Source organism: Ursus americanus, chromosome 17 (assembly GCF_024610735.1).
Source record: "Ursus americanus isolate L20-20 chromosome 17, mUrsAme1.1.p, whole genome shotgun sequence".
Lineage (NCBI taxonomy): Eukaryota > Metazoa > Chordata > Mammalia > Carnivora > Ursidae > Ursus > Ursus americanus.
In genome coordinates, this window is record NC_142143.1 from 11,987,694 (window position 1) to 12,011,733 (window position 24,040).

The 24,040-nt window shown below is 50.5% G+C and overlaps 1 protein-coding gene across 4 annotated transcripts; it reads right to left on the minus strand.

Annotated features, from left to right (window-relative positions):
- Positions 1-7,080: 7,080 nt before the first annotated feature.
- On the minus strand, positions 7,081-22,902 carry LOC123780753 (apolipoprotein L6-like). 4 transcript variants are annotated; one of them, XM_087868772.1, is made up of 6 exons: positions 22,380-22,902; positions 20,783-20,922; positions 15,542-15,623; positions 13,399-13,523; positions 10,664-11,495; positions 7,081-9,779 (listed from the first exon to the last, which is right to left on the minus strand). In XM_087868772.1, the coding sequence occupies exons 4-6, from the start codon at positions 13,455-13,457 to the stop codon at positions 9,777-9,779; spliced, it is 894 nt and encodes a 297-aa protein (XP_087724898.1). In that variant the 5' UTR covers positions 13,458-13,523; positions 15,542-15,623; positions 20,783-20,922; positions 22,380-22,902; the 3' UTR covers positions 7,081-9,776. The 4 variants fall into 4 exon arrangements, with proteins under 4 accessions (XP_087724898.1, XP_045635810.2, XP_045635811.2 ...); XM_045779854.2 differs by lacking the exon at positions 22,380-22,902 and having other exon boundaries at positions 13,399-13,507; XM_045779855.2 differs by lacking the exons at positions 15,542-15,623; positions 22,380-22,902.
- Between the last annotated feature and the right edge of the window lie 1,138 nt (positions 22,903-24,040).

Consider the following 24,040-nt stretch of genomic DNA (forward strand, 5'->3'; position numbering starts at 1 on the left):
ACCGAATGTTAACTCCCTGGAATTAAACTTTTAAAAAATAGAAAATGATCCCAAACTCCCTATCCTTACTTGTTCAGTTACAGTTCTATTGCACTATGGTCAGAGAGGGCAGCCTAGGTCATTTCTTTTTCTGTTTTTCTAATTTATTATGATTTTCTTTGTAGACAAGGACTTGATATATTTTTACAAATGTTTCCAGAGCCATTGGAAAACCTCCACTCTCTGTTTGTTAGGAACAAAATTATGGGTGCTTATCACGTTTTTTCATTGCATTGTGTAGGAGGAAACGCTTCCTTTCCCTTTTCCTGTGTGGAGAGACTCTGGGAGAGGAACACCCCGGCCTCTCTTCGTCTTCTTCTGGAGGAGGAGGAATTTATCGGTTCGTTTTCGCAGGAGTGGGCTCACGCATAGCTCAGCCCTTTGCTCAGAACTCTCCTTGGGACCTGCCTGCTTGCAGGAGAGCATGCGCTGGCTTCCGCTCCGGCAAGCTGCACGTGTCAGAGAGGCGAGCCCACGGCCAAGGCTGGCAGTCGCCCAGCACGCCGGCGCCTCGGAAGGAGAGCTGCCTGCTTGTGGGGTGAAATCCTCTCAAGGCCCCGTGGCTTGCAGAGAAGGCTCCCCTCGCTCTCCAACAGCTTCATCAGCCATGGAGGTCATGTTCGATCTCCATCTGCCTCATTCTTGTGTCTAACCCTGGGTCGCTGCGGTGGGCTGAAAACCTTGAGAAGCATACTCAGAACGTAAGGGGCAAAATGATACGCAGAGATTGTGTTGCTAACGCCTACGTTTAGGCCTTTGGCTTTGGTGATGTAGGTCATGTGTGGTTATGAACTTGGCAGCTCACAGAGGCAGGTGGCCTTGTCCTCACGAAGGGCTGCTCGCTCTCTCTGTCTCTCTCTCTCACAGGAATAGGTCTTGGTTGATGCCAGTCTTTGGCCTAAGTAAGCAGCACAGCTCAGGAAGCGGATCAATTACAGGAAAGAGAAACTGGGCTTATAGCTCTTTTAGATATTGATGGATGGGAGTGGGAGACCATTTTTTCTCTACTATTAGGATAGTTTGTCGCCAGGCTGCACTCAGCAGCTTCAAATCGATGTGGACCATTAAAAATTCATGATGCTAAAAATTCCCTGGGCAATGATTTTGAATAGGCATTTTCCCAAAGAAGATGTGCAAATGGCCAATAAGCCCATGAAAGGATGCTCGATCAGTCACCATCAGAGAAATGTAAACCCAAACCACACTGAGATACCACCTCACACCCATTAGGAGGGCGGCTAGGAGACACCAGGAAACAGCCAGGGTGGATGAGACTGTGGAGAAACTGGAACCCGTGGGCCCTGTTGGTGGGATCGCAAAGGGGTGCAGTTGCCGTGGGAAACAGTATGGCGGCTTCTCAAAAAAAAAATTATAGGGGCACCTGGGTGGCTCAGTGGGTTGAGCGTCCGACTCTTGATTTTGGCTCAGGTCATGACGTCAGAGTCCTGGGATCAGGCCCCGTGTGGGCTCCCAGCTCAGCGGGGAGTCTGCTTGAGATTCTCCCCCCCTTCCCTCTCCCCCTGCCCCTTCCCCTACTCCTTCTCTCTCTAAATAAATAAACAATCTCTTTAAAAATGTTAGATTTATGATCTAATCGGGCAGGTCCACTTCTGGGGACCTACTCAAAAGACTTGAAAGCAGGGACTCCCCCTGATATTTGTACCCCCGTGTTCCCAGTAGCATTTTCTCATAGGAGCCAAAGGATGGAACCAGCCCAAGCGGCCACAGGTGGTAAGCAAAGCATACTGGACGCATATGACGGAGTGTTACTCCGCCGTAAGAAGGAGGGAAACTGACACGTGCTATGATGTGGATGAACCTTGAGGACATGATACTAAGTGAAATAAGCCAGCCACAAATGGACAAATATTGTGTGATTGCACTTAAATAAGGCATCCAGAGTGGGCACATGCAGGCACTGGTAACCAGGGGCCCCGGGGGAGGGGCAGCTGACTTAGTGCTTACTGGGAACAGTTTCGGTTTCGGATGACGAAAAAAGTCTGGAGATGGACATGGGGGATGGTTGCCCAACCACGTGAATGCACTTTGTGCCACTGAACTCACACATAGAAATGGTTTCAGTGGTACATTTTATGTTATGTTTATTTTACTGGAATTTTCAAAAAGAGAAAGAGAATCGCCATTTACCCAGTTTAAAAAAAAAATCTGTTGGTGTCACACATGGATAGGCTGGGTTCAGTCAGCTGCCCCAAACTCTGTCCCTCTTTTCTTAAAATATGATTTTGATCCACCTTCGGGACCAAGCGAGGGTGTCAGGGAGGGGCCAAGCCTGAATTCCTCAGACTTGTCTACGGGTTCCAAGGCACATTGCCCACGATAAACGTCTTATTCACAGGGGCATCCCCACGGTTTTAGAACTCAGATACTCGAACCGTGGCTTCACCCGAAGAAGGGTGGTAGATTTTATAAATAATAATTTTTAAAAGGAATGGAGACAGAGGAGTTGGCTGAGGTGATGCTGGCCGCGGCTGGAAGCAGGCACCTGCTCACTGGGGTGCCGACAAAAAACGCACAAGGTGGTGAGGGGGCTGTTGACCTCTCTGGGAATCCAACTGGGCAGAAGCCACCTTCAGGGAAAGTCTCTGCTGGGAAGCTGGGGGGGGGGCACCCTTGGAATTCACCAGAAAGCGGCCTCTGGAGTGATGTTGAATTCCCTGGAATGGATCCCCACTGGCTTCCATCTGGTGGCTGAGCACCGCAGGAACCAGGAAAGGAGCTCACGCCTGAGCCCAGAGGAGATGCCTGCAGTGCGCCCTCTACCGGCAGATCTTAACACGCAGCGGATGACTAAGGAAACCGTCCTAAGCCAGGCACCCGGGGTGGGTTTGGAACTGAATCCCGGTATGATAACCGGCCCAGGGACAAGATGCTAATAGTTGTGAATGTGGGTGAAGGTATATGAGAGTTCTTTGCACTATTCTTGAACTCTCCTGTATGTTTGGAATTATTCCTATGTTTAAACACTTAAATCGAAGAACCCCTTTAGCTGAAAAGAACCAAAATAAGACGTTGGGGAGGATGATTTTTTGACTTTAAAAACTGCATTGGACTCTGGAAGAGAAACTGATTTTGGACTTCGTTGTTTTTGTTTTTGGGTTTTTTTTAAAGATTTTATTTATTTATTTGACAGAGAGAGAGAGACAACCAGTGAGAGAGGGAACACAAGTGGGGGGAGTGGGAAAGGGAGAAGCAGGCTGCTGGCTGAGCAGGGAGCCGGATACGGGGCTTGATCCCAGGACCCCTGAGATCACAACCTGAGCTGAAGGCAGCCACCCAGGCGCCCTGATTCTGGACTTCTTTGATTCTTTTGGACTTTAAAAGATTTTTATCTCTTTGAACTGCCATCTCAATGAGGGCAACACAATTTGATTTTTGACTAACTCTTTCAAGTTTTAATATGTAAGGAGATCAAATTTTAATATTTTTTTCCTGGAAATTTGCAATGGAAGGGGGCTTATACACCATGTGGGGGTTCTCATTGTTGACTTTTTACTGTGGGACTATTTTATGCTAAATCTTGATCTCACTGCACAATCTTTGAAGAGCTATATTCGACGTGGTTCGCTCTCACTTGGGATGGGAAATGGGAGAAACTCTGCTTATAGCAAGACCTTGGATTTAATTAATGTTTTGATCTGATGCATTTCAAAATCTCTTGTCAGCAAACTTCATACCGCCCAATAGCAGACTCAGGATGATTCAGACAGACGTGGTTAGCAGAGAGGGAGCCTCTGGGTGAAGCTGAGAGCAGGCTGTCCTACTGGATGGCTGCTTGCTACCTGCTGACTATGGACTTGACCGATAAATCCAATGCTTATTTAAAAGAAGGTTAGAGGGGCGCCTGGGTGGCTGTCATTAAGCATCTGCCTTCGGCTCAGGTCATGATCCCAGAGTCCTGTGATTGAGCCCCGCATTAGGCTCCCTGCTCTGCTGGGAGCCTGCTTCTTCCTCTCCCACTCCCCCTGCTTGTGTTCCCTTTCTCGCTGGCTGTCTCTCTCTGCCAAATAAAGAAATAAAATCTTAAAAAAAAAATAAAATAAAAATAAAAGAAGGTTAGAAGTAGTGGAAGGACCACTTGTTCCCTAGTCCTGTTTCCATGTGGAGGGATTCCATCCAAGGAAAGCTCCCGGCCTCTCTCCATCCTCTTGCTTACCAACTCCAAGGAAGGATGAGCAAGTTATATGGCGGGCAAGTTGACCAGAAGGAAATGCCATGGATTTGAGGTCTGCTGGCCTTCCAGAGCACCCAGTATCTGTGCTCCTAAGCTTACAGGGCTGGCCCGAGGTTGTCCAGTACTGTGCATTGGAAGAGTTGAGGCCATCTAATCGAGGAGTGAAACAGAAGCAAACCAACGTGAGCATTCAACCCAAAGCCGCTTCCTCCAACAACTTTAACCAAGCTGACACTTTCATCTCCAGCTGCCTGACTCAGTCTACTTCTTCATTGGCTCTAAACTGGGTGGGAGAAAAGAGCACTATTTATTAGCCCCCACAAATCCCAACTCATCATTCAAACTATCTTCATCTTTTTATTTCATTGTCTGCATCAGTGCTGCCCAACAGAACCATAATGCAAGCCAGATACATGTAATTGTAAATTTTCTGTAAGCACATTTAGGGGCACCTGGTTGGCTCAGATGCTTAAGCATCTGCTGTTGGCTCAAGTCATGATCTCTGGGTCCTGGGATCGAGCCCCACATTGGGCTCCCTGCTCAGTGGGGAGTCTGCTTCTCTCTCTCACTCTGCCCCTGCCTCCTCCACTAGTGCACATACTCTCTCTCCCTTTCAAGTGAATAAAATCTTCTAAATATTTTTCTGTAGGCCCATTTAAAAAAACAGGTGAAATTGATTTTAATAATACATTTAATTTAATATAATCTGCCCCAAATTTAGTGCAATCTGTCCAAAATGTTATTTTAACATGTGATCAATTAAAATTATTAACTGGATTTTTTAAAGTAGGCTCCACACCTAGCACGGAGCCCAATGAGGGTCTTGAACTCATGACCCAGAGATCAAGACCTGAGCTGAAATCAAGAGCTGGACACTTAACCGACTGAACCCCTCAGGCACCCCTATTAATTGGATATTTTATATATTTTGTACCCTATGCCTTTGAAATCTGGTGTGTCTTTTTTTTTTTTTTTTTAGATTTTTATTATTTATTTGACAGAGAGAGAGACAGCCAGCAAGAGAGGGAACACAAGCAGGGGGAGTGGGAGAGGAAGAAGCAGGCTCCCAGCGGAGCAAGGAGCCCGATGCGGGGCTCGATCCCAGGACCCTGGGATCACACCCTGAGCTGAAGGCAGATGCTTAACAACTGAGCCACCCAGGCGCCCCTCCAGTGTGTCTTTTATACTTGCACCACATCCTAATTTGGACTTGCAACATTTCAAGTGTTCAATAGCCACATGGCTAGCGGCTGCCATATTGAACAGTACTGGTCTATGTGGAGAAAGGAAGAGAAAGGAAGCAGTTTTCCACTGTAATTTTATCGAGGCGAATTGTAACTGCGAATTAAGGGTATCTCTTCTTTCCTCCCCCTCTCCCGCAAACACACATCCTTTTCATTTTCTCCAGAGGTCAAGAAAGGGTTCAAATTGCTTTCTGATACACTTTCCCCCAGACAGCTATTTCTTTGAATATAACATATGCATTGACTAGAACATGTGGCCATTTGGTGGGTTTTTTTGGTTGAAAGTTAGATTTTAGACCCGTGGAACTGTGATTCATAGATGACCATATTTCACATTTCATCACAAATTCAAGGGCCACCTGAAGCTCGTGGTTGAAGGTTGACCTGCGTGAGCTGGAGTGACGCGAGAAGGCCCCTGGAGCCCCCCCCCCCCCCCAACTAGTCAGGTGCTGCTGGATCTGGGTTTTTGAAACCTAATCAAAGCCCCTCCCCCACCCCCAGCGGATTTAGGATTTCGCTTAGTGACTGAGATTCCTAATTTCCTTCTGGTGGGGGGCAGGGCACGAGCAGCACCATCGACCTCATGTTTACCTACTGCCACAGACCTCAGTACGGCAGGACAAATTCACTGGCCGCTTTGGGAGGCCCAACGCTTTGGAGAAGCCTAGAACTTGTGTCAATTGTGGCATCAAGGGCACCTGACAGCTGTTCGCTCCATTCTCACTGGAGCATATGAACGTGTGTGTATCTTCCTCACCTTACTGACAGAGAGATTACATCTCAGAACTCCTGACCCACCGGGGTGGGCAGTCCCAGGACCCCCACCAAGACCCCACTCAAGCTGGAAGAGAGAGGACAGTGGTGGGGTTGGGGGGCCCTGAGTAGCACAGATGGCTGAAGGGCTTCTCCTGGTGAGGAGTGCAAAGCCTTAAAGGGCGGGGTGGGGGGGGTACAAGGAGGTGAAGGCCACCGTTCTGCAGGATTCCAGGTGGTGGAGGAAATCAGGCCTGAGGAAGCAGAGGAGGATGCAGGGAGAGCTCGGGCTGGAAGGCACTGCCCCCCCCCCCCCCCCCCCGGGGAGAGAGAAGGCCGCTGGGGCTCGGTCGGGAGTGGGGTGTGGAGACAGGGAAGCCCCTGCCCTCAGGGAGGAGAGGCTGAGGCTGAGAGAAGGGGGTGAGACAGGCAGGGTGGTCTCTGCGGCCCCTCCAGCACCTGTGCGGCAGCCTCCCTACGGACCGGCACCTCTGGCATTTCTGCTGAGAGCGGGCACCGCACACCCACGCCCGCGGGCAGCCCCGGGTTTCATTCCGGTGACACTTACCTCGGGGCTCAAGCACCAAAACGCAGAAATGGAACCAGGCAAAGGAGTGTCGCGGGCAGCTCTCTGATCTCCGCTCTAATTCACTCTTCCCCGTTTTCTTGCAGACATTCCACGGAAGACACAAAAGCCCACGCTGAGCGACGGGCTGCTCTGGGCCGGGCGTTCTCGAGAGCCTTTCTTTGGCGCTTTAAGGACGGTCACACACGAAGCCAACGGTGTTAAATGTGGAGAAAGCTGTTTAGTTACTAACTGCGGACGCACAATGACACACCTTTCAGACTCTCTAAAAGTAAGAAAGAGCATTTTATTCGAGCCCGAGTCAGGAAGGACAGCCGCCCCCGGGAAGCATGCTCTTCCCAGGGAAGAACGTACTCGGGAGAATGCAGCGTGTTTACAGGGTTACAGCCTCTCTTACATCTTGTAAAAGCTCTAAGATTATATAGACCCGCACGGAGGCAGGAATGACAGCTTTGCCAGGAAGGACTGCAGGGAGTAGGAGCCGTGATTGCCAGCTCAAGGACAAGCCGGTTGTCCTTCGGACGGCTCATTCACGCAGCAGGTGTATGCCCCACGACGCATGCGTGGCGGGCCCTAAATCTGGCTGTTGGTTTGAACAGTTTCTACACAGTCATGTGGACTTGGAAAGAAATTGGAAAGGGCTTCCCGCGTAGCTCAGGCCTTCAGATGGTTTTTCTGTCGTCATTCTGCTCCTGAAGAACTTCTGAGAAGAAACGAGAACAGCAAAAGCAGGAAGCAGTGGCCCGGGCATGGCACGGCAACCATTTAAGCCCCGCGATGGTGGGGTGTGGAAACCGGGACTGTCTGAAATGTGGACAGTGGCTCTCTTTCCCCTCCACGCTTTCCATCTATCCCGTTTCCCATGATATAATTCACTACCGTAATGGGGGGTAGGTGGAGACTCCTCCTTTCCCTTCATAGGGTCCTTCTTTATTTAGAGATCCCAATTCAGGGACTCTATTTTAAGAAAAGAAATTGTAATAATAATACAACAAGCTTTCGGCACATAGATAGTCATTTTACCACTATGCGTTAAAAAAAAAAAAAGCGATTGAAATAATCTAAATGTCCCTGAAAGAAGAGGGCAGCTAGTGTACCCCTTGTTGCTTTTCCTCTTTCTCCATTCACCTACCCTACAGAGCCCACCGCTCAGGCCAGCATCTGGCACAGGCAAAGGCACGTGACTCAGTCCTGACCAATCAGAGCGGTCTCTGGACCTCTGGCCCTCCCCTTCCCCCTTGAGAGCACAGGGCTGGAAGGGGGTGCACAGGGGTGCAGGGGGAGTTGGGGGGAGCTCTTGTCTGGATCTGGTGCCAGCCTGTCTGAGAAATGGGAAGACAAATACCTGATGACATCATTTTTATCCTCCATCCAGACACACCTGAAGCCCGCTCTACCCCTAAGCTGTCTAAGCACAAGAGTCAATAAACTCCCTTTTTTGTGTAGGCCAGTTTGCGTTGCTTTTGGTCACTTAAAACAGAAAGTGATGACTAACATATGTCTAATTTAGAAGATTATACATATAATCAAGAGAATATTTTGTAACATAAAAAAGGTCTATGAAAACTAACGTATGCTTAATATTAAAGATTGTATATATAATCAAGAGAATATTTTGTAACATAAAGAAAAGTCTATAAAAACTAAGTGAAATAGAGAATGGTAGGAAAATAATGCGAAGTGAAAACAGCAACCTGGAAAGTTCTAGATCTGTAGGCAAATGAAGGAATTGAGAATGAGAGAGAGAGAAAACTCTAGGCTGCAGAAAAAAAAATCTAGTATGCAGCCTTGAGGGAGGGTTCCCAGCGGGCAGTCCCATGACAAGTACAGAATGCTGGCGTCTGAACACCCAAAGCAAGAGAAAAACCAAGGATGGAAACTCTACACCAGACTGCCAACAGTCGTCACCCTTGGTTGATGCATTATATCTAACCCTTATGTTTTACTTGCCCGAATTTTATTTTATTTTATTTTATTTTATTTTATTTTATTTTATTTTAATTTTATTTATTTGACATACAGAGAGCATAAGCACGGGGAGCATCAGGCAGAGGGAGAGGGAGAAGCAGGCTCCCAGCTGAGCAAAGAGCCGGATGCGGGGCTCGATCCCAGGTCCCCGGGATCATGACTTGAGCTGAAGGCAGATGCTTAACCAACTGAGCCACCCAGGCACCCCTGCCTGAATTTTAAAAAGTTGCGTTTAATGTCTATGCACTACTTTCAAAATAGCAGCTAAAACATAAGAAAGAAGTAGGTTGAAGACAGGTGACGGGGGAAGCCTGGAGAGGGCCTCACAGGTTCCGAGGACATCCTAAGTTGCTCTGAACTTGGGGAGGAGAGAAGGGCTCCTGGGCCTCTCTCCTTCCTGATGGAATCTGGTCCGAGCAGGTTCCAGTGACGTCCTGTTATGCGCAAATCCAGGTCTTACCCAGCATTGGGGTGGGGGGGGGGGAGGCAGCAGAGCAAGCAGCCAGCCACGGAAAGGTGAGTACGAGATGCCCCTCACCTTAGGGACCCTGCTGTCCTCTCCTCTGAGTTTAATAGCGAGCCCGCACCAACTGATACATGCTTCATGCAGCCCTACTGCGTTCGCATGAGTGAATGGGGCACAGGAGAAGCAGTGGGAACGCGGCGGCGCCTGAGCGAAGAGATGGGGGACAATGAAGAAGCAGGGTGGTGAAGGAGAGGCAGGACAGACAGACCTCACCACACTCACTTGCTGACAGAGCCCTCAGGCCCCAGTTGGACCTCCCAGTTGCTAAGTTTCCAGGCATCGCCTGTGTCAATCCAGCCCGCCCCCACTCTATCCCCTTTAATTCTGCTCAGAGCCCCCTGGGCTCAGCCTGCCCTTGTCCTCTCCTGTCACCTGGAGTCCTGCTTCCCCACACCTGCCTAAGGGCTAAGTCAGAGACGTCATGGTTCTGCCCGAAGATGAGCTCCTGGGCCTTTCCTCTTGCAGGAGTTACTGTAAAGAAACAAAACCACCAGTCACAGGAGGACTTCTGAGGGCTTGAGGGCTCGAGGGCTGGGGGTAGGGGGTGGGGCAGCCTGGTGGGCGGCTCGGGGTGCTGCCTCTGCCGTCAGGCTTCCTGGCTTTGTACCCTGACTCTGCCACCCCCTCGCTGTGAGCACTTGGCGAGTCCCAGAGGCTCCCCGTCTTCGTCAGCTGGGGCTGCCCTAGCGGAATAGCACAGACCGGGGGCCTTAAATAGCATGAATGTGTCTTCTGCTAGTTCTGGAGGCTCCGGCCCATTGGGTTTCTGGTGAGCCCTCCTTCCTGGCTTTGCAGATGGCCACCTTCTCGCCGCGTCCTCACACAGCTTTCCCTCTGTGCGGGTGCAGGCAGAGAGAGAGAACCTTCTTGGATTCCCTCCTCCTCTTAGGAGGACGCCAGTCTCATAGGATCGCCCCTTCCTATGACCTGATTCAACCCCAATTGCCTCCCAATGGCCCCACCTCCATATAGTCACCCTGGGGCTCACAGCTTCGACCTGTGAAGGTTCAGAGACACATTTCGATCTGTAATACTCCCTATGGTGCAGTGCCCTCTTCTGCAGACCTGGGAAGACCCTCTTCCCAGCACATGGACCTCAAAGAGCATTGAGAGAGAAACAGAAGGCATGACCACGTGTGTCCAAGACAGGCACCATGATCGTCAAGATGCACTTGACATCATTTGGACCCCCAGGGCCACCAGGTGCCCCACGTCCTCAGGAACATGCAAGCAAACTTCACACACATACGCCGACTCCCTTAACACCCTTTCCTTAAACCTTGGTGCCCGTAAGGCCCGGTTAAAGCTTCCCCCCCTCCCTCCAGCCCTGCCCACGAGGGAGCCGTTAGCCTCACCAGCTGCTGCAGGCTCTCATAGAGCTGGGTGAGTTCCATCAGCTTCTCTTCCAGCACCCCGGCCTGGGCCCTCAGCTCTTCTGCCAACTTGGTCCTTGCTCCTTCCTTCAGTTGCTTCCAGTCGCTCAGGAGGGTGACCACGTCGTGGCAGAGGGAGAAGCCAGCCAAGGCACTGCACAGCACGCGAGCATTTTTCTTTATCAGCACTGTTGTGCCCTTAAAGGCCCTTTGCAACTGCTTGGTCCTTCGGGCTGAGACTTGGCCAGTTGTCAGGAGACGCTTGGCAGCGGTGGTCAGCTGCGGGTTGGCTCTGGCTATCTGAAAGGCGTTGATGTTCCTCTTAACATCCCTGATGCTACTTCCGTAATCATAGGCCTTCTTTCCAACACTCACGACATGGAAGATCTTTCCCTGAGCCTCCTCGACCTCGTCGTCATGGGCGGGCACTAGGCTGCTGGCCTGAGTTTGAGCTTCTTGATTTTGAAAGTGTTCCATAACGTCGGTGAAGGTGCTGGTTACCCCGGCTACTGTCCCCAAGGCTTTACCAGCGGCAGAGAGCATCAGACTTCCTCCTATGGTGGCTGGAGCGAGGATCAGACCCAGCATGGTCATGGCGTTTGAGACCACAGTCATGGAGGTGGCCACCATGTGGGTCTTGGCGAATGTTCTGTGGGTTGCGTCGATGTCGTCTGCAAGGGCATGGAGCTTTCTGATGTCCTCTTCTAGCTCCCTTTTGATGAGGGGAAACTCTCTCAAAAATGTTATTTCTTCCACTGACAGACCCTTATCTTGTTGCCATACACCTTGACACGGAAGAATGTCATCCTGGTCCCTGTGGGTGAGCAAAAGAAAGGTTTTGCTTAAGTCTCCCAGACGGCAAAGTCACATTGTTAGTCAGGCCCATTGTGGTTTCTGGATGTTCTTGCCGCTCCTGTCTCTGAATCCTTCCTGCATCTCTCTGACACCTCTGTTACCTCTCACCCGACCACGGGGAGTCCCAGAGCATTGTGGGGGGCTGCTACTTCCGTGAAGAGAAGAAATGCATGCGAGGGGCTTCTAGAGGGACAAATGGGAGAACCACAGCCTGCCTCAGAGATGGAGAAGGTAGATCAGTCCTGAGGGACATGTTCAACTTTGTTGAAAAAGACTGTCACCCAGGAAGGGCAGTGAGGGAATGCTAAGATCTGAGTCAAGACAGAGAACCTGGGACTAACAGAGAGACAGTTGTGGGAAAAGCAGGAGAGAGAGGAGACCAGGTTGAGGGTCCTGTATTTGTAGAGGCGAGTCAGAGAAAGGAGGCGCCATATTGTACCAGGCGGCCTACACTCCTATGACCTTGAGTTTGGCTGCTTTGGTGGCCTTTGCCTCCATCCAGAGTTGAACACCAAGACGGCCGAAGTAAATTATCACTAATATTCTGAAGGATCTCCTTGGCACTCGGCCAGCTTTACGGGACGACTCAAGCAGATGGGATGGGTCCTTCATGGAAGATGTCACGGACAAAAAGCCTCTCCTCCCCAGTGTCTCACAGTACACGGTATTAAGGGGTCTTCGTCACCCCGGCGGAGTTTGGCCTTTTTGGGAGAGCAGTGTCGGGGAAGAGCAAACCTACTCCTTCGGACGCTTTCCTCATGCCAAGGGCCCTTGGTGCAGCTCCTTCAGGGCAAGCTTAGGAGGCCCGGCGAGGACAGATTCTCTCGCCCAGAGGAGAGAAGCAGAACTGGAAGGAATCCTAGCCAGGGCCCAAGCTACCACCTTTACTTTTCAGCAGAGGGAACAGAAGCCCGGAGACGAAAGGGGCCTCGCCCGAAGGGACGCGTGAGGTAGAGGCCCAGCTCCGAGCCCACCACCACTCTGGGCTGTTTCTCTCCCCCCCGTCAGCCGATGTCAGCAATTCCTCACTGCAGTGGATATGCATATACCTTTTAATATCTTTCTCTCTCTCTGCACACACACAAAATTTCTCAATGGAAAAGATGAAAAACCAAACATACTTCCAAGAAACCCCTCAGCGTTAATAACGAGCACATTTAGGCCCAATTATCAGTTTATCAGCAGCTGTAAATCGGTCGCAGAGGAGAAGGTTGCGGGGCTTGCAGGGGGAAGGGGGAGGGGCGAAGGCCAAGACGGGGGACAATGCTGAGGATCCCTAAGCTTTGCGGATGCCCCAATCCAGCCCTCTCCGCCCTCGTGTTTCCTCAGGGGAGTGGGGTCAAGCAGAGATTGACAAACCCACTTTGCGTCCACTACCAAGTTTTGTCTTTACCATGGTTGAGAGAGAACAGGACTTTGGCTGCCTGTGCTTTTGAATGAACCCGAATGTCTCCGATGCGGGCATTTCCTGCTGCCAAGCATCATCACGGGGCCACGGGGCCCACTGACAGGTGCACCGTGACGGTCCCGATCCAGAAGGCACCACCACGCATACGGCTCCCCTGGCTCACTCAGCGAACATCTGTGGACTGTCCGCATCGTACTGGAAGCTGGTGGCGTGACGTCTGTGGATGCACGGTTCATCGGGCCTGAATTCTTCAATGCGGTTACTCCAACGGGCTCTTCTGGTAATGGCTCAGCCCTCACGGGCCTCACCTCCATGAGCGGGGACTGATCTGACCTTCTTTCCAAAATATTCAATGTAGGCCGTGGAATATTTGTTTCCCTCTCGCATATCAGAAGGACGCCTGGAGCGTTTCAGCAGGAGCCGCCCTCCCCGGGGACAAGGCGCTCCCCATTACCTCGGGCATTCGTTGTCCAGAGGCTCCTGCTGCCGCAGAGTTGAGCTCTTTTGGCCCATGGGAGAATTAGAGATGTCCTCGTGAGTCACACAACGTTCTGCTTGGACACCTGGTAAAGAAGGTTCCTGCAGGTGCCGGGAAACCTTGTGAATTTCAAGGTTCGCGGCGGGATTTTAGGTTATGTAAAATCAAAATAATAATGAGATACTGACAATATACTGAATATTTGCAAACTACTGCCCTTACATTTTATATTGCAGTGTTACTTACATACGGTAAGCACATAAGGTCAAGTCCTCTGCTCAATAAATTTTCACATAGACATACACCCGAGTAATCACCACCCTGATCAAGGTAGAGAAAAGCAGCTTTCTTTGACCCACTCGCACTCAGTGCTCACCCCACCCCGGGGGTAACCAGTCTTCCATAACCACTGACCAGTTTGCCTGTTCTGGAACTTCATATAAATGGAGTCATCTGTTCGTTTGGCTTCTTTCACTCAATTTAATGTGCGTGAAATTTGCTCCTGTTGTGGGTATCACTGCTTTCAAAAATGATTGCTATGGAGCATTTCATTATATAAATACACTGCAGGACACCTGGGGGGCTCAGTCGGTTAAACTTCCGATCTTGATTTCGGCTCAGGTCATGATCTCAGGGGTCGTGAGAGCGAGCCCTGCGTCCAGCTCCATGCTCAGCGGGGAGTCTGCTTGTCCTCCCCCTCTGCTCCTCTCTCTCTCTCAAATAAATAAATAAATAAAATCTTAAAAATAAGTAAATAAGAAATACACTGCAATTTGTTGATCTATTCTTCCATCGATTGATATGTTTCGGTTGTTTCTGGTCCTTGACTATTATGAATGAATTGATTATAATGATTGAAAGATCATTTCACAGGACCAGGCACCAACTTATAATGTCCCTTTGTAAAATTACATTCCAACAGACATATTAATATTATAAGAACTGCAAAAGTCCTGCCAGAGCATACAGGTGGGGTCTGAAATCCATCCCAGAATCTACTTGCCAAGTGTTGAGACCTGGAGGTCAGGGATGGGGGGGTGCTGTGTCTTATCTGGAGAAAAGAGCACTTTGATTGTGTGCGTGCTTACTTGCACTGAGTCGCTATCCATTTTTTTAAAAGATTTTATTTATTTATTTGAGAGAGAGAGGGAGAAGCAATCTCCCCACTGAGCAGAGAACCCGATGCGGGACTCGATCCCAGGACCCTGGGATCATGACCTGAGCAGACGCTTAACTGACTGAGCCACCCAGGTCCCCAGTTGTAGAGCATACATAGTCAGAGCTATATCCATTCACGGGCTGGGTGGGCTTTTTCTAATAAGCCCCAGGGCACCAAATGGGTTAGCGGTGGCCCTGATCTAACTTAGAGGTTAAAATGATCACTCAGGCTGGAAAAGAGATTCCAGATTTGCAAGAGAGGAAGCAAGGAGACCAGTTAGGAGCTATTGTGGTGGTTAGAGCAGGAGAGCACAGCCGCTTGGACTAGGCTGGTAGAAGTGATGCGAGAGGTTGTATTTGCAGCAAGCCACAGGATTCATCAGGGGATGTGGGATGTGCGAGAGCAGAGTGCAGGTTGACTTCAGGGTGAGTCAAGTTTGGGGCGTAAAGGACTGTGAGCGTGAAGATTCTATTTCCTGAGATGGGGAGGGTTGAAGGTTTTCTGGGCAGGTAACAGACTTCAGTTTGGGGTGGGTTAAGTTGGAGGTGCCCATCAGACATCCAAGCAATGCTGAACAGGCAGTGGATATATGACTCCCGCTCTGGCTGGGAGATTAAATTTGGGAGCCATCTGGGTAGAAAGTACTTAAAGCCATGAAATTGCATATGAACCCTAGGAGGAAAGTACCAGTAGAGGTCAAGTGTGGTCCATGATGGAGCCCTGGAGCACCCCAACAGTTAAGCCTAGGAAGAAGACAAGAAAGCGGCAAGGAGTGGAGAAGGAGCAGTGGCGAAGTACCAGGAGAATGAAGAATTTGACATTTTGGAAGCCACGTCTTGTGTATCCTTGTATTTTTAAATGTTCTGGGGACCATTCTGCTTTCCATCTTTCTCTTGCAAAGACATCACTGGATTCTGCTTTACCCTCCAATGAAAATGGCGGGGATGGAGGAAAGCTTACCTTGGCAATTTTGAGGGGTGTCTGTGGCTGTGAAATTCAAAAGCACCCCTCTGCTCTTTTCCGTATCAGAAGGACAGGGAGTCTGGGTGGGAAGAGACATTGTTTTAACCTTCCAGAGGAGGAAAGTGACCTACCATTAGTATAGAGACAGTATGGTGAAGTGGATTGGAAGTCCCGTCTGCCACTTCCCAGTTCTGGAATTTCAAGAAAATTTACTGATTGCTCTCTCTCCTCTTCCTTATCTGTGAACTAGCTAGGAAAATACCAACCCCAATAAATGTTGAGGGACAGTATTTCCTGCATTTTTCATTAAGTATAAACAGGATAATTACCCTCTATCAAAAGGAAAAGCCCCTTATATTGGTTTAGAAAGCAAAACCCAACCATATACACAGCTTACAAGAGAAACATCTGAAACACAGTGACCCAGAAAAGTTAAAACTAGAATGGACAGCGTCATAGCAGCCCAGGGAGGTGGCTTTGTCTATAAAGGGTAAGGCAAGGGATCCCTATGATGGAACTGTTCTGTATCTTAATTCTGGTGTTGACCACACAAATCCACACAGGTGAGGAAATTGCATAGAGCTAAATACACACACATGCTCACACACAAATGAGTGGGAGTAAAGCTTGTGGATTCTAAATCAGTTGGTGGTTTGTATCAATGTCAGTTTCCCAGCTGTGATACCGTAAGACAATTTTGCAAAACCTTACACCAGGCAATCTGAGTAAAGGGGGTGTATGGGCTCTCCCTGTAGTATTTCTTACAACTGCATGTGAATCTACCATTATCTCGAAGTTAAAATTTACAAATACCATAGCATACAGCTATTGGAGTGGCTAAAACCCAGAGCACTCACAACCCCGGATGCTGGTGAGAATACGGAGCAACAGGGACCTTCACTGATCGCTGGCGGGCATGCAAAGACACTTTGAAAGATAGTTGGGAATTTCTTACAAAACTAAATACTCCGACCATACGATCCAGCAATCCCATTCCTTGATATTTACCGAAAGGACTTGGAAAACTTATGTCCACACAAAAACCTGCACACAGGTATTTATAGCAACGTTATTGCCCAAACTTGGAGACCACCAAGATGACTTTCAGTAGTGAGTGAACGAACAGCAGTCCAGCCAGATAAATTACTATTCAGCACTACAAGAAATGAGCTATCGAGCTGTGAAAAGACACGGGGGATCTTGAATGCATTTTACTAAGTGGTCGTTGCCAGTCTGAAAAAGTTACATTCTGTGTGATTCCCACTACAGGGTATTCTGGAAAAGGCATAATTCTGGAGACAGTAAAAAGAGCCGTGGTTGCCAGGGGCTGGGGGGAGGGAGTGACGAATAGACAGAGCTCAGAGGATTTGGGGGGCAGGGAGACTATTCTGTTGGATACTGTCAGGGTGAATGGATACATGTCATTATACATTTGCCCAAACCCATAAAATGTACAATACCAAGAGAGAACCCCGATGTAAACTGGACTCTGGGTGATAATGGTGTGTCAATGTAAGCTCACCAGCTGTAACAAGTGTCCCACTCTGGTCTGGGATATTGATAGGGTGGGGGGGCTGTGCATCCCGGGGGGGAGGCCGGGGGCATATGAGAAATCTGTGTACTTTCCCCTCACTTTTGCTGTAGATCTAAAACTATTCTAAAATATGAAATCTATTAAAAAAAAAAAAAGCCAAGCATGCCCATACAAAAAGGAAGCACAAAGCAAGCGTTATTCATAGTTAAAAAAAAAAAGAAGAAGAAAGGCAAGGCAAGGCAAGAAGGAAGGAAGGATGGAAGAAAGGAAAGAAAGAAAAGTCTAGAAACCACCCTAAATGGACTAGTTAAGCATATGGTTTATCTAACAATGAAATATTGTGCAGTCATTTAACCAAATGAGGCAAATCCGTATGAACAGAGGGAAGGATCTCCAGCTCCCATTGGCGCGTGAGACAGTGGGGTATAGGACACTGTATAGTGTGCTCTCATTTGCATTGAAGAAAGACACATACGTTTGCAGAGACCAGAAACTAGTAACACTGATCGCATTGGGGGTCAGGGATGAGAGGGAAGCTTGCTTTTCATGCTTCATGCTTTTATACTTCCTTACATTTTTTTAAAAGACTGTCCCCCCTAGCAGGTTGAATTGCGGTGTCCTTCCAATTCCCTGGAACCTCACAGTGCGACCTTATTTGGAAATCGTGTCCCTGCAGATGTAATTACTTAAGGATCTTAAGATGAATTTATCCTAGTTTTGGGGGGGGCAGGATGGGGGAGCCTAACTCCAATGACTGGTACCCTTACGAGGAGAGGACAGAGACACAGGAGACAGGTGCGTGATGAGAGAAGCAGAGATCGGGGTTAAGCTGTCACAGGGTCAGGCTTGCCTGATTCACCAGGGGCTGCGAGAGGCGAGCAAGGATTGATTCTTCCCGAGAGCCTGCAGGGGGAGGACAACCCTGATGACACCTCGATTTCACACTCTGGCCTCCAGGATTGGGAGGGAATCCATTTCCATTATTTCAGGGCAAGTCGGTGGTGCTTTTTTCCGGCTGCCCAAGGAAAGGGACGTGTCCTCTCTCATCTCTTCTCCTATATTTGGTGCTTGGCCCCAGAGTGTATATCAGAAAAGATACCGTTGAGCTACGCCTTCTCTCTGCTGGTCATCTTCCTCTCCCTCTCTACTTCTGAAAGAACTTAGAAAAAAGTCCTCCCGGGGCGCCTGGGTGGCACAGCAGTTAAGCGTCTGCCTTCAGCTCAGGGTGTGATCCCAGCGTTATGGGATCAAGCCCCACATCGGGCTCTTCCACTATGAGCCTGCTTCTTCCTCTCCCACTCCCCCTGCTTGTGTTCCCTCTCTCGCTGGCTGTCTCTATCTCTGTCAAATAGATAAATAAAATCTTTAAAAAAAAAGAAAAGAAAAGAAAAAAGTCCTCCCATACGTATTTCAAAGGCACAAAAATCCTTGCAATCCTTTTCTCCCCCCTAATGATTTAAATAAATACAGGTTTAATATGTAGAAAATGTAGAAATAAAGAATACAATTCTTCTGTATTCTCACCACACAAAATAACCACTGTGGACGTTTTATTTTACAAGCAAAACAAAATTAAGACTTATGCCGTGCATTCAGGTTTGTGTGAATTTTTGTCATTTAACATTACATTACAGGGGACCCCGTATTATTAAAGAGTTTCAAGCAAGCCGTTCAAAGGCGGCGTAACATTCTGTTAGATGGAGGTATTACTATGTATTTAGTAATTCCCCTCCTATTGAATCTTTGGGTTGTCTTCAGTTCGAGCTTTGTTTTTGTTTGCGTTTATAATTTTTGCTTTATAAATACTTTTCGTATTTATATTTATATCATCTACCTTATATAAATGGCGGTCCACACATGCCGTTATGTCTTCGGGATAGTCTCTGAGGTAGAGCTACTGCATCAGAGATAAAAAATGTTTCCTTGGACGCCTGGGTGGCTCTGTCGGTTAAAGCATCTGCTTGTGGCTCGGGTCATGATCTCAGGGTCCTGGGATCGAGCCCCACGTCAGCCTCCCTGCTTAGGGAGCCTGCTTCTCCCTCTCCCTCTGCTCCTCCCCCTGTTCCTGCTCTCTCTCTCTCTCTCAATTAAATAAATAAATAAAATCTTAAAAAAAATGTTTTCTCCCCTCTGGCTTATAAAGCTAGGTTTCAGGGGTTTGGCCCCAGGGTGCCCATGGCCTATCATATGAGGCACATTTTGGGGCTTAATTGTGCCAGACAGGCATCTACCTACTTTATACATCTTTAATTCTCTCAATGACTCTGTGACGTAGATGCTAAAATTATCCCCATTTTCCAGCTGAGGAAACTGAGGCACAGGGAGACCTATTATACCATGCAACGGGTATAGACAAGAGCACAGTGGGATTCTAGCTGGGTCTGCAATACAAGCCTAGAGCGGTAGACCCCAATCGGGCTGAGTTTTCTCCCCAAGGGATGTTGGTAATGGCTGGAGACACATGAAATTGTCCCACAACTCGGGGGGGGGGGAGGGGTGGGCAGGAAGTATAGCGGCTGGCTTGAGTGGGTGGAAGCCAGTGACATTTCTAAACACCCTGAAATGCACATGACAAAGAATGACGCAGTCCAAAATATCAGTGGTGTTAAGGTTGAAAAACCTTGATTCTTGGGGCCCCTGGGTGGCTTAGTCGGTTGGGCATCTGACTCTTGATTTCAACTCAGGTCATGATCTCAGGGTCCTGGGATCGAGCCAGGCCCAGCAGGGAGTCTGCTTGAGATTCTCTCTCTCCATCTGCCCCCACCCCCACCACCCACCCACCCCCGCTGTCTTTCTCTTTCTCTAAAAATAAGCAAATTAATCTTTAAAAAAAAAACAAAAAGGAAAGAAAAACCCCCGGTCCAGAGCCGCATTCTTTGCCAGCACCTTGGGATGCCTCGCCATGTCCCATGAGTCCTATGGGATGAACATTGAAGATGACACAGGGAGCCCTTTGGTCCCATCCCCTCCCCCCAAACTGACCTTCTCTCCGTGGATGCGAGAGGAGGCCAGTTTGAGACCTTATTTTCATCTGTGAGCTCGTGTTTATGACAGTCATTCTCTGCCTGCCTGGGGAGCCTTCAACCCCATCCTACTGTCCAGTGGCCCCCTCCTTGCAAACCGACTCCCTCAAACATACCAGCTAAGTAAAAGGCAGCTCACTCTGAAAACACAACTTTGAGATACTCCCCTTAATCTTCATCACTGTCTCCCCCCCACCATCCCCTCAATAACCTATGGTCCAGGGAACACTGCCGGTTGGCTTTGCACTTTGGAGACAAGTCGCTCAGCACTTTGTTTCTCCAAGAACGACACCCTCGAGGGAAACGCCTGTCACCAGTGAGGCCTCCTATGCTCTGGGGGCCGACCCTCTTGTCTAGCACCGGGGGCAGCGGGGGGGGGGGGCGTCCCCAGCTGGCACAGAGGAGATGTAACTTGGTCTGTCCTACCACCTTCGTCATTCTGTTTCCATTTAACTTCAAACAGCCCGGGAGGAGAGAGTCCTACCCTGATTTACCATCAAAGAAGTTGAGCTTCAGGTCTCTCCCAAGGCCAGAGCCCTGGCAGGACAGGGACGCCAACCCCAGTGGCCCTGGCCCCAGCTCTTCGCCCTGAGCCAAGCACCTGCAGCCTCTGTCCTCCACCTGCAGTTTCACTGAGGCCTCAGGTGTCCAGGAGGACCCCACCCCGCACACTGTCCTCACCTCTCCGGGGCCTCTGGTCCAGCGGGGGCTGTGGGAGGACCGTCGCGAAGCGCAGAGTCTCCAGCAGGGTCTGCTGCCCGGCGGAAAGCCCGAGGCTCTATTGGCTTCTTCTGAGCCAGCTGAGAACCTGGGTGTGGGCTCTGCAGGCACAGAAGTGATATGAACTGAAGCAACGCTTTGGGGAAGAGCAGGGCTTCGGGAGAACTGGTTTTTACTTTTGCTTTCCTTTTCGCCTCTTTCTCTTCTAGCTGTGCAGTGAACCAAAGCCGGGGAACTCCAGGCAGGGGCCCCAGCCCCCCTCGCCCTGTCCTCACTGTGTGTCGGATGCAAGGACCGTGGCCAGTAAGGCGAGGACTCAGTCCACAGGGAGTGGCTCCCCACCGGCCCTTGGCCTCGATTCCCCAGCTGTGAAATGGGTATCAGAACAGTTCTTGTGGCACCAAGCTGCAGTGAGGAGTGAGTCCCTCAACGCCCAGCGTGGTCTGGGCACCCCACGCATGCATTAGGGTGGCCGCTGTGGATGATGTCACATCACTCTCCTGCCCTCTGAGCCACGGGACAGGCGGGGGCTGATGCCTTGGGTCTATAACTGTGAATTGCAGAAGTCGCTGGAGACCAAGCCATGTTTTCGTAATTCGTGCGGTGGAGGGACCCGACAGAGACCTGCCTGGGTGCAAGGTCGTGGCTTTTGTGTGTCCTGTTTCATCTGCATATTCGTGGTTTCCCTGAAGAAAGCGTGTGACCACACAGGGCGGCAAGGGGGTTGAAAAACCTTTCCAAAACCTTTTGCCAAATCCAAACCACTGGAAACTCAGAAACACATCTGGCCCCGATGGTTTGAGTACAGGACCGTGGTCGTGACTCTCCCGCATTGCAGATGAGGAAACTGAGACCCTGGAGGGGAAGAGGGGTCCGTGGCCAGCCTGTGGTCACACAGCTAGGAAACGGCAGACCCACTTCTAGGCGCTGTGCCTGTCGGAATGACTGTGGCACAGTTGTGGGCTGAGATCTGTGTCTCCGTGTGTGTGGGAGCGGGGGCCGTGCCGTGTGTTCATGTCCATAAGGTAGAAAGCCCCAGGTTAACTCCCCAGCCCTCCCGGAGGTCACACTGGGGGCTCTTGCTGGCAGCCGGGGTGGCCCAGCCAGCCAGTCCCGGCTCTACGGGCATCCCCTGCAGCCCTCAGGGCAGGGAGGAGGGATGAGAGGCCAGTGGGCTGCTGACCTGGGATTCAGAGGGGCCTGAGGGGCCCCGGGGTCCTGGCCTCCCGCACTCCGGATAGAGTCTGTCCTCCAACTAGGGCAGCCTCTCTTCGGCTTTCCCTGGCAACAGACCCAGATACTGAGGCCCCCCCGCGGGCCTGGGAGCCTCAGGGACCAGGCCGGCCACTGGACTAGGGGGGTGTTTACCTCGATGACTCTGGGGAAGCCAGAGCCCCCAAGAGATGTGGGGCGAGCAAAATAATGTCACATGCAGGAAATGCTGCTCCTGGGGTGAGACAATAAACATGTGGTTTGTCACCCAGCCAAGTAAGAGGACGGGAGTTGCTTTGTTTCATAAACCTCTCCTCCCCTTCCTCGCTGATAAGAACAAACTTACCTTAAGCTCCCTCAGTCTCTTGCGGTTTTGTTTTGGGCCAAGTTGGTCATTCAGCGGGTGAATGTTCAGGCAAATTCAGACCCGAATTGGGCATCAGGGCTTTTCCTCTCCCCTTGAAAGTTTGCAGCCCCCTGAGAAAGCACCCGGGTGGGGATGCCTGGCTTGTGCCTCTGGGGTCTCACAGGCTTGCACGGAGGCCCTCTTGGGTCCCATCGTCCCACCGAGTGGCGGCTGCCTTCACTGGGGAAGTCCACCCAGCTGGCTGCTGGCTTGGTGGCGGCCCCTGGCTCTGGTTTCAGCCACACCAACCTCCCGCCCACACGCCCGGGAACAGGCTCCTACCCCTCTGTGAGGTGCCCATACCCCGGGCCCAGGTCCCACATTGCAGGCCTTGTTCAGGCCCTGGGGAGGTGCAGGGGGTGGTGTTGGGGGGAGGACGAGCTGGGGAGGCCTGGAGGCAGGGGAGGAGGTGGTCAAGCCCCTTCCTTGACCCAGACACACACCACTGGGGCTTCTCTGGCTCCTGCTCCTGCCCCACGCCTCTCTGCTCCCGGCTGCCTCCTTCCTTCCCCCAGGCGGACTTTTCTACCACTTTTGCCAGAGTTTGACCACCCCGGGGAGGAGATGCAGTTGGGACACAAACCCTTGCCTTGTTCCTCTTGTCCCTCCCTCTGCCTGTGGCCCTCCCAATCCTGGAAGGCTTCTCCCTACACGCCTCTCTGTAGGGACTTGGCTAAGGTCAGGTCTGTGCCCCACCCCACCCCACCCCCATCCTGAGGACTTCTTGTCCTTTGCTCTCATTCCTTGAGAGATTGACAGCGAGGGGGGTCGGGGAGGGGGGTCGGGGAGGGGGACGTCGCACAGATAACGGGAACTATACACTGGGAACCATTTCAAATATCCCCTTTGCTCTTGTCAAAGGCTTAGAGGTTTCTATGTTACCAAACAAACCAGCCAGCGCCTCCCTTTTGTGACCTAAATGAGGGTGGTAGGAATGCTAACCGGTTAGTCAGTCTGATGCTTGAAGTCAGGCCCTGCAGGTTTCCCTCCCCGCTGGGAACCTGGCCACAGTCACTGGTGTTGGAGAATTAGGGAGCTGACAGCCAAACACCTCTGGGCTGCCTGGAGCTGTGGTTTGATTCAGTTTTTTGAACCCAAGCCCTAGAGATTGATTCAGGCTAATGTCACTTAAGAACCTTCTGGAACACCCCCGAGGCAGCTACAGCATCAGAGGGGCGGCAAAGCCACCAGGCCTGGGAAAGGACAGGGAACAGGCCGCCAGCAGCTCATCAGGAGCGGAGGGACACCCCAAAACACACACTGTGACCTCCACTAAGCCAACCAGAGTCTCTTGAAGGATCACAAGACTCGAACAGACAAGAAGGGGCGGGAGGCTGAGTTATGTGATGGAACCTGCATTCACGCTATTACTGCCGGCTTCAAAAATATTCGTGATAACCACGGTAGTAATCGTTAGCGCGAGAATTTACTGAGTACTCGCCATGTGGCAGGTGCTGTTCCAAGGGCCTCACTCAAGGTCATGGCGGGCATTTGTGACTCTCCTCCTAAATGACCCCATTGCTTTATCCCCTTGCCTTCGGCCGGCTCCTCATCAGGTTGCAGTCCTTTCGGAAGGGCAGACCCCAAGCTTCACATGTTCT

Coding starts and splice junctions, on each gene's coding strand:
- LOC123780753 (XM_087868772.1), bottom strand. CDS start 13,457: ATGGGCCAAAAGAGCTCAACTCTGCGGCAGCAGGAGCCTCTGGACAAC. Junction 11,496..13,398: donor CTGGACAACGAATGCCCGAG/GTAATGGGGAGC, acceptor GCTCACCCACAG/GGACCAGGATGACATTCTTC.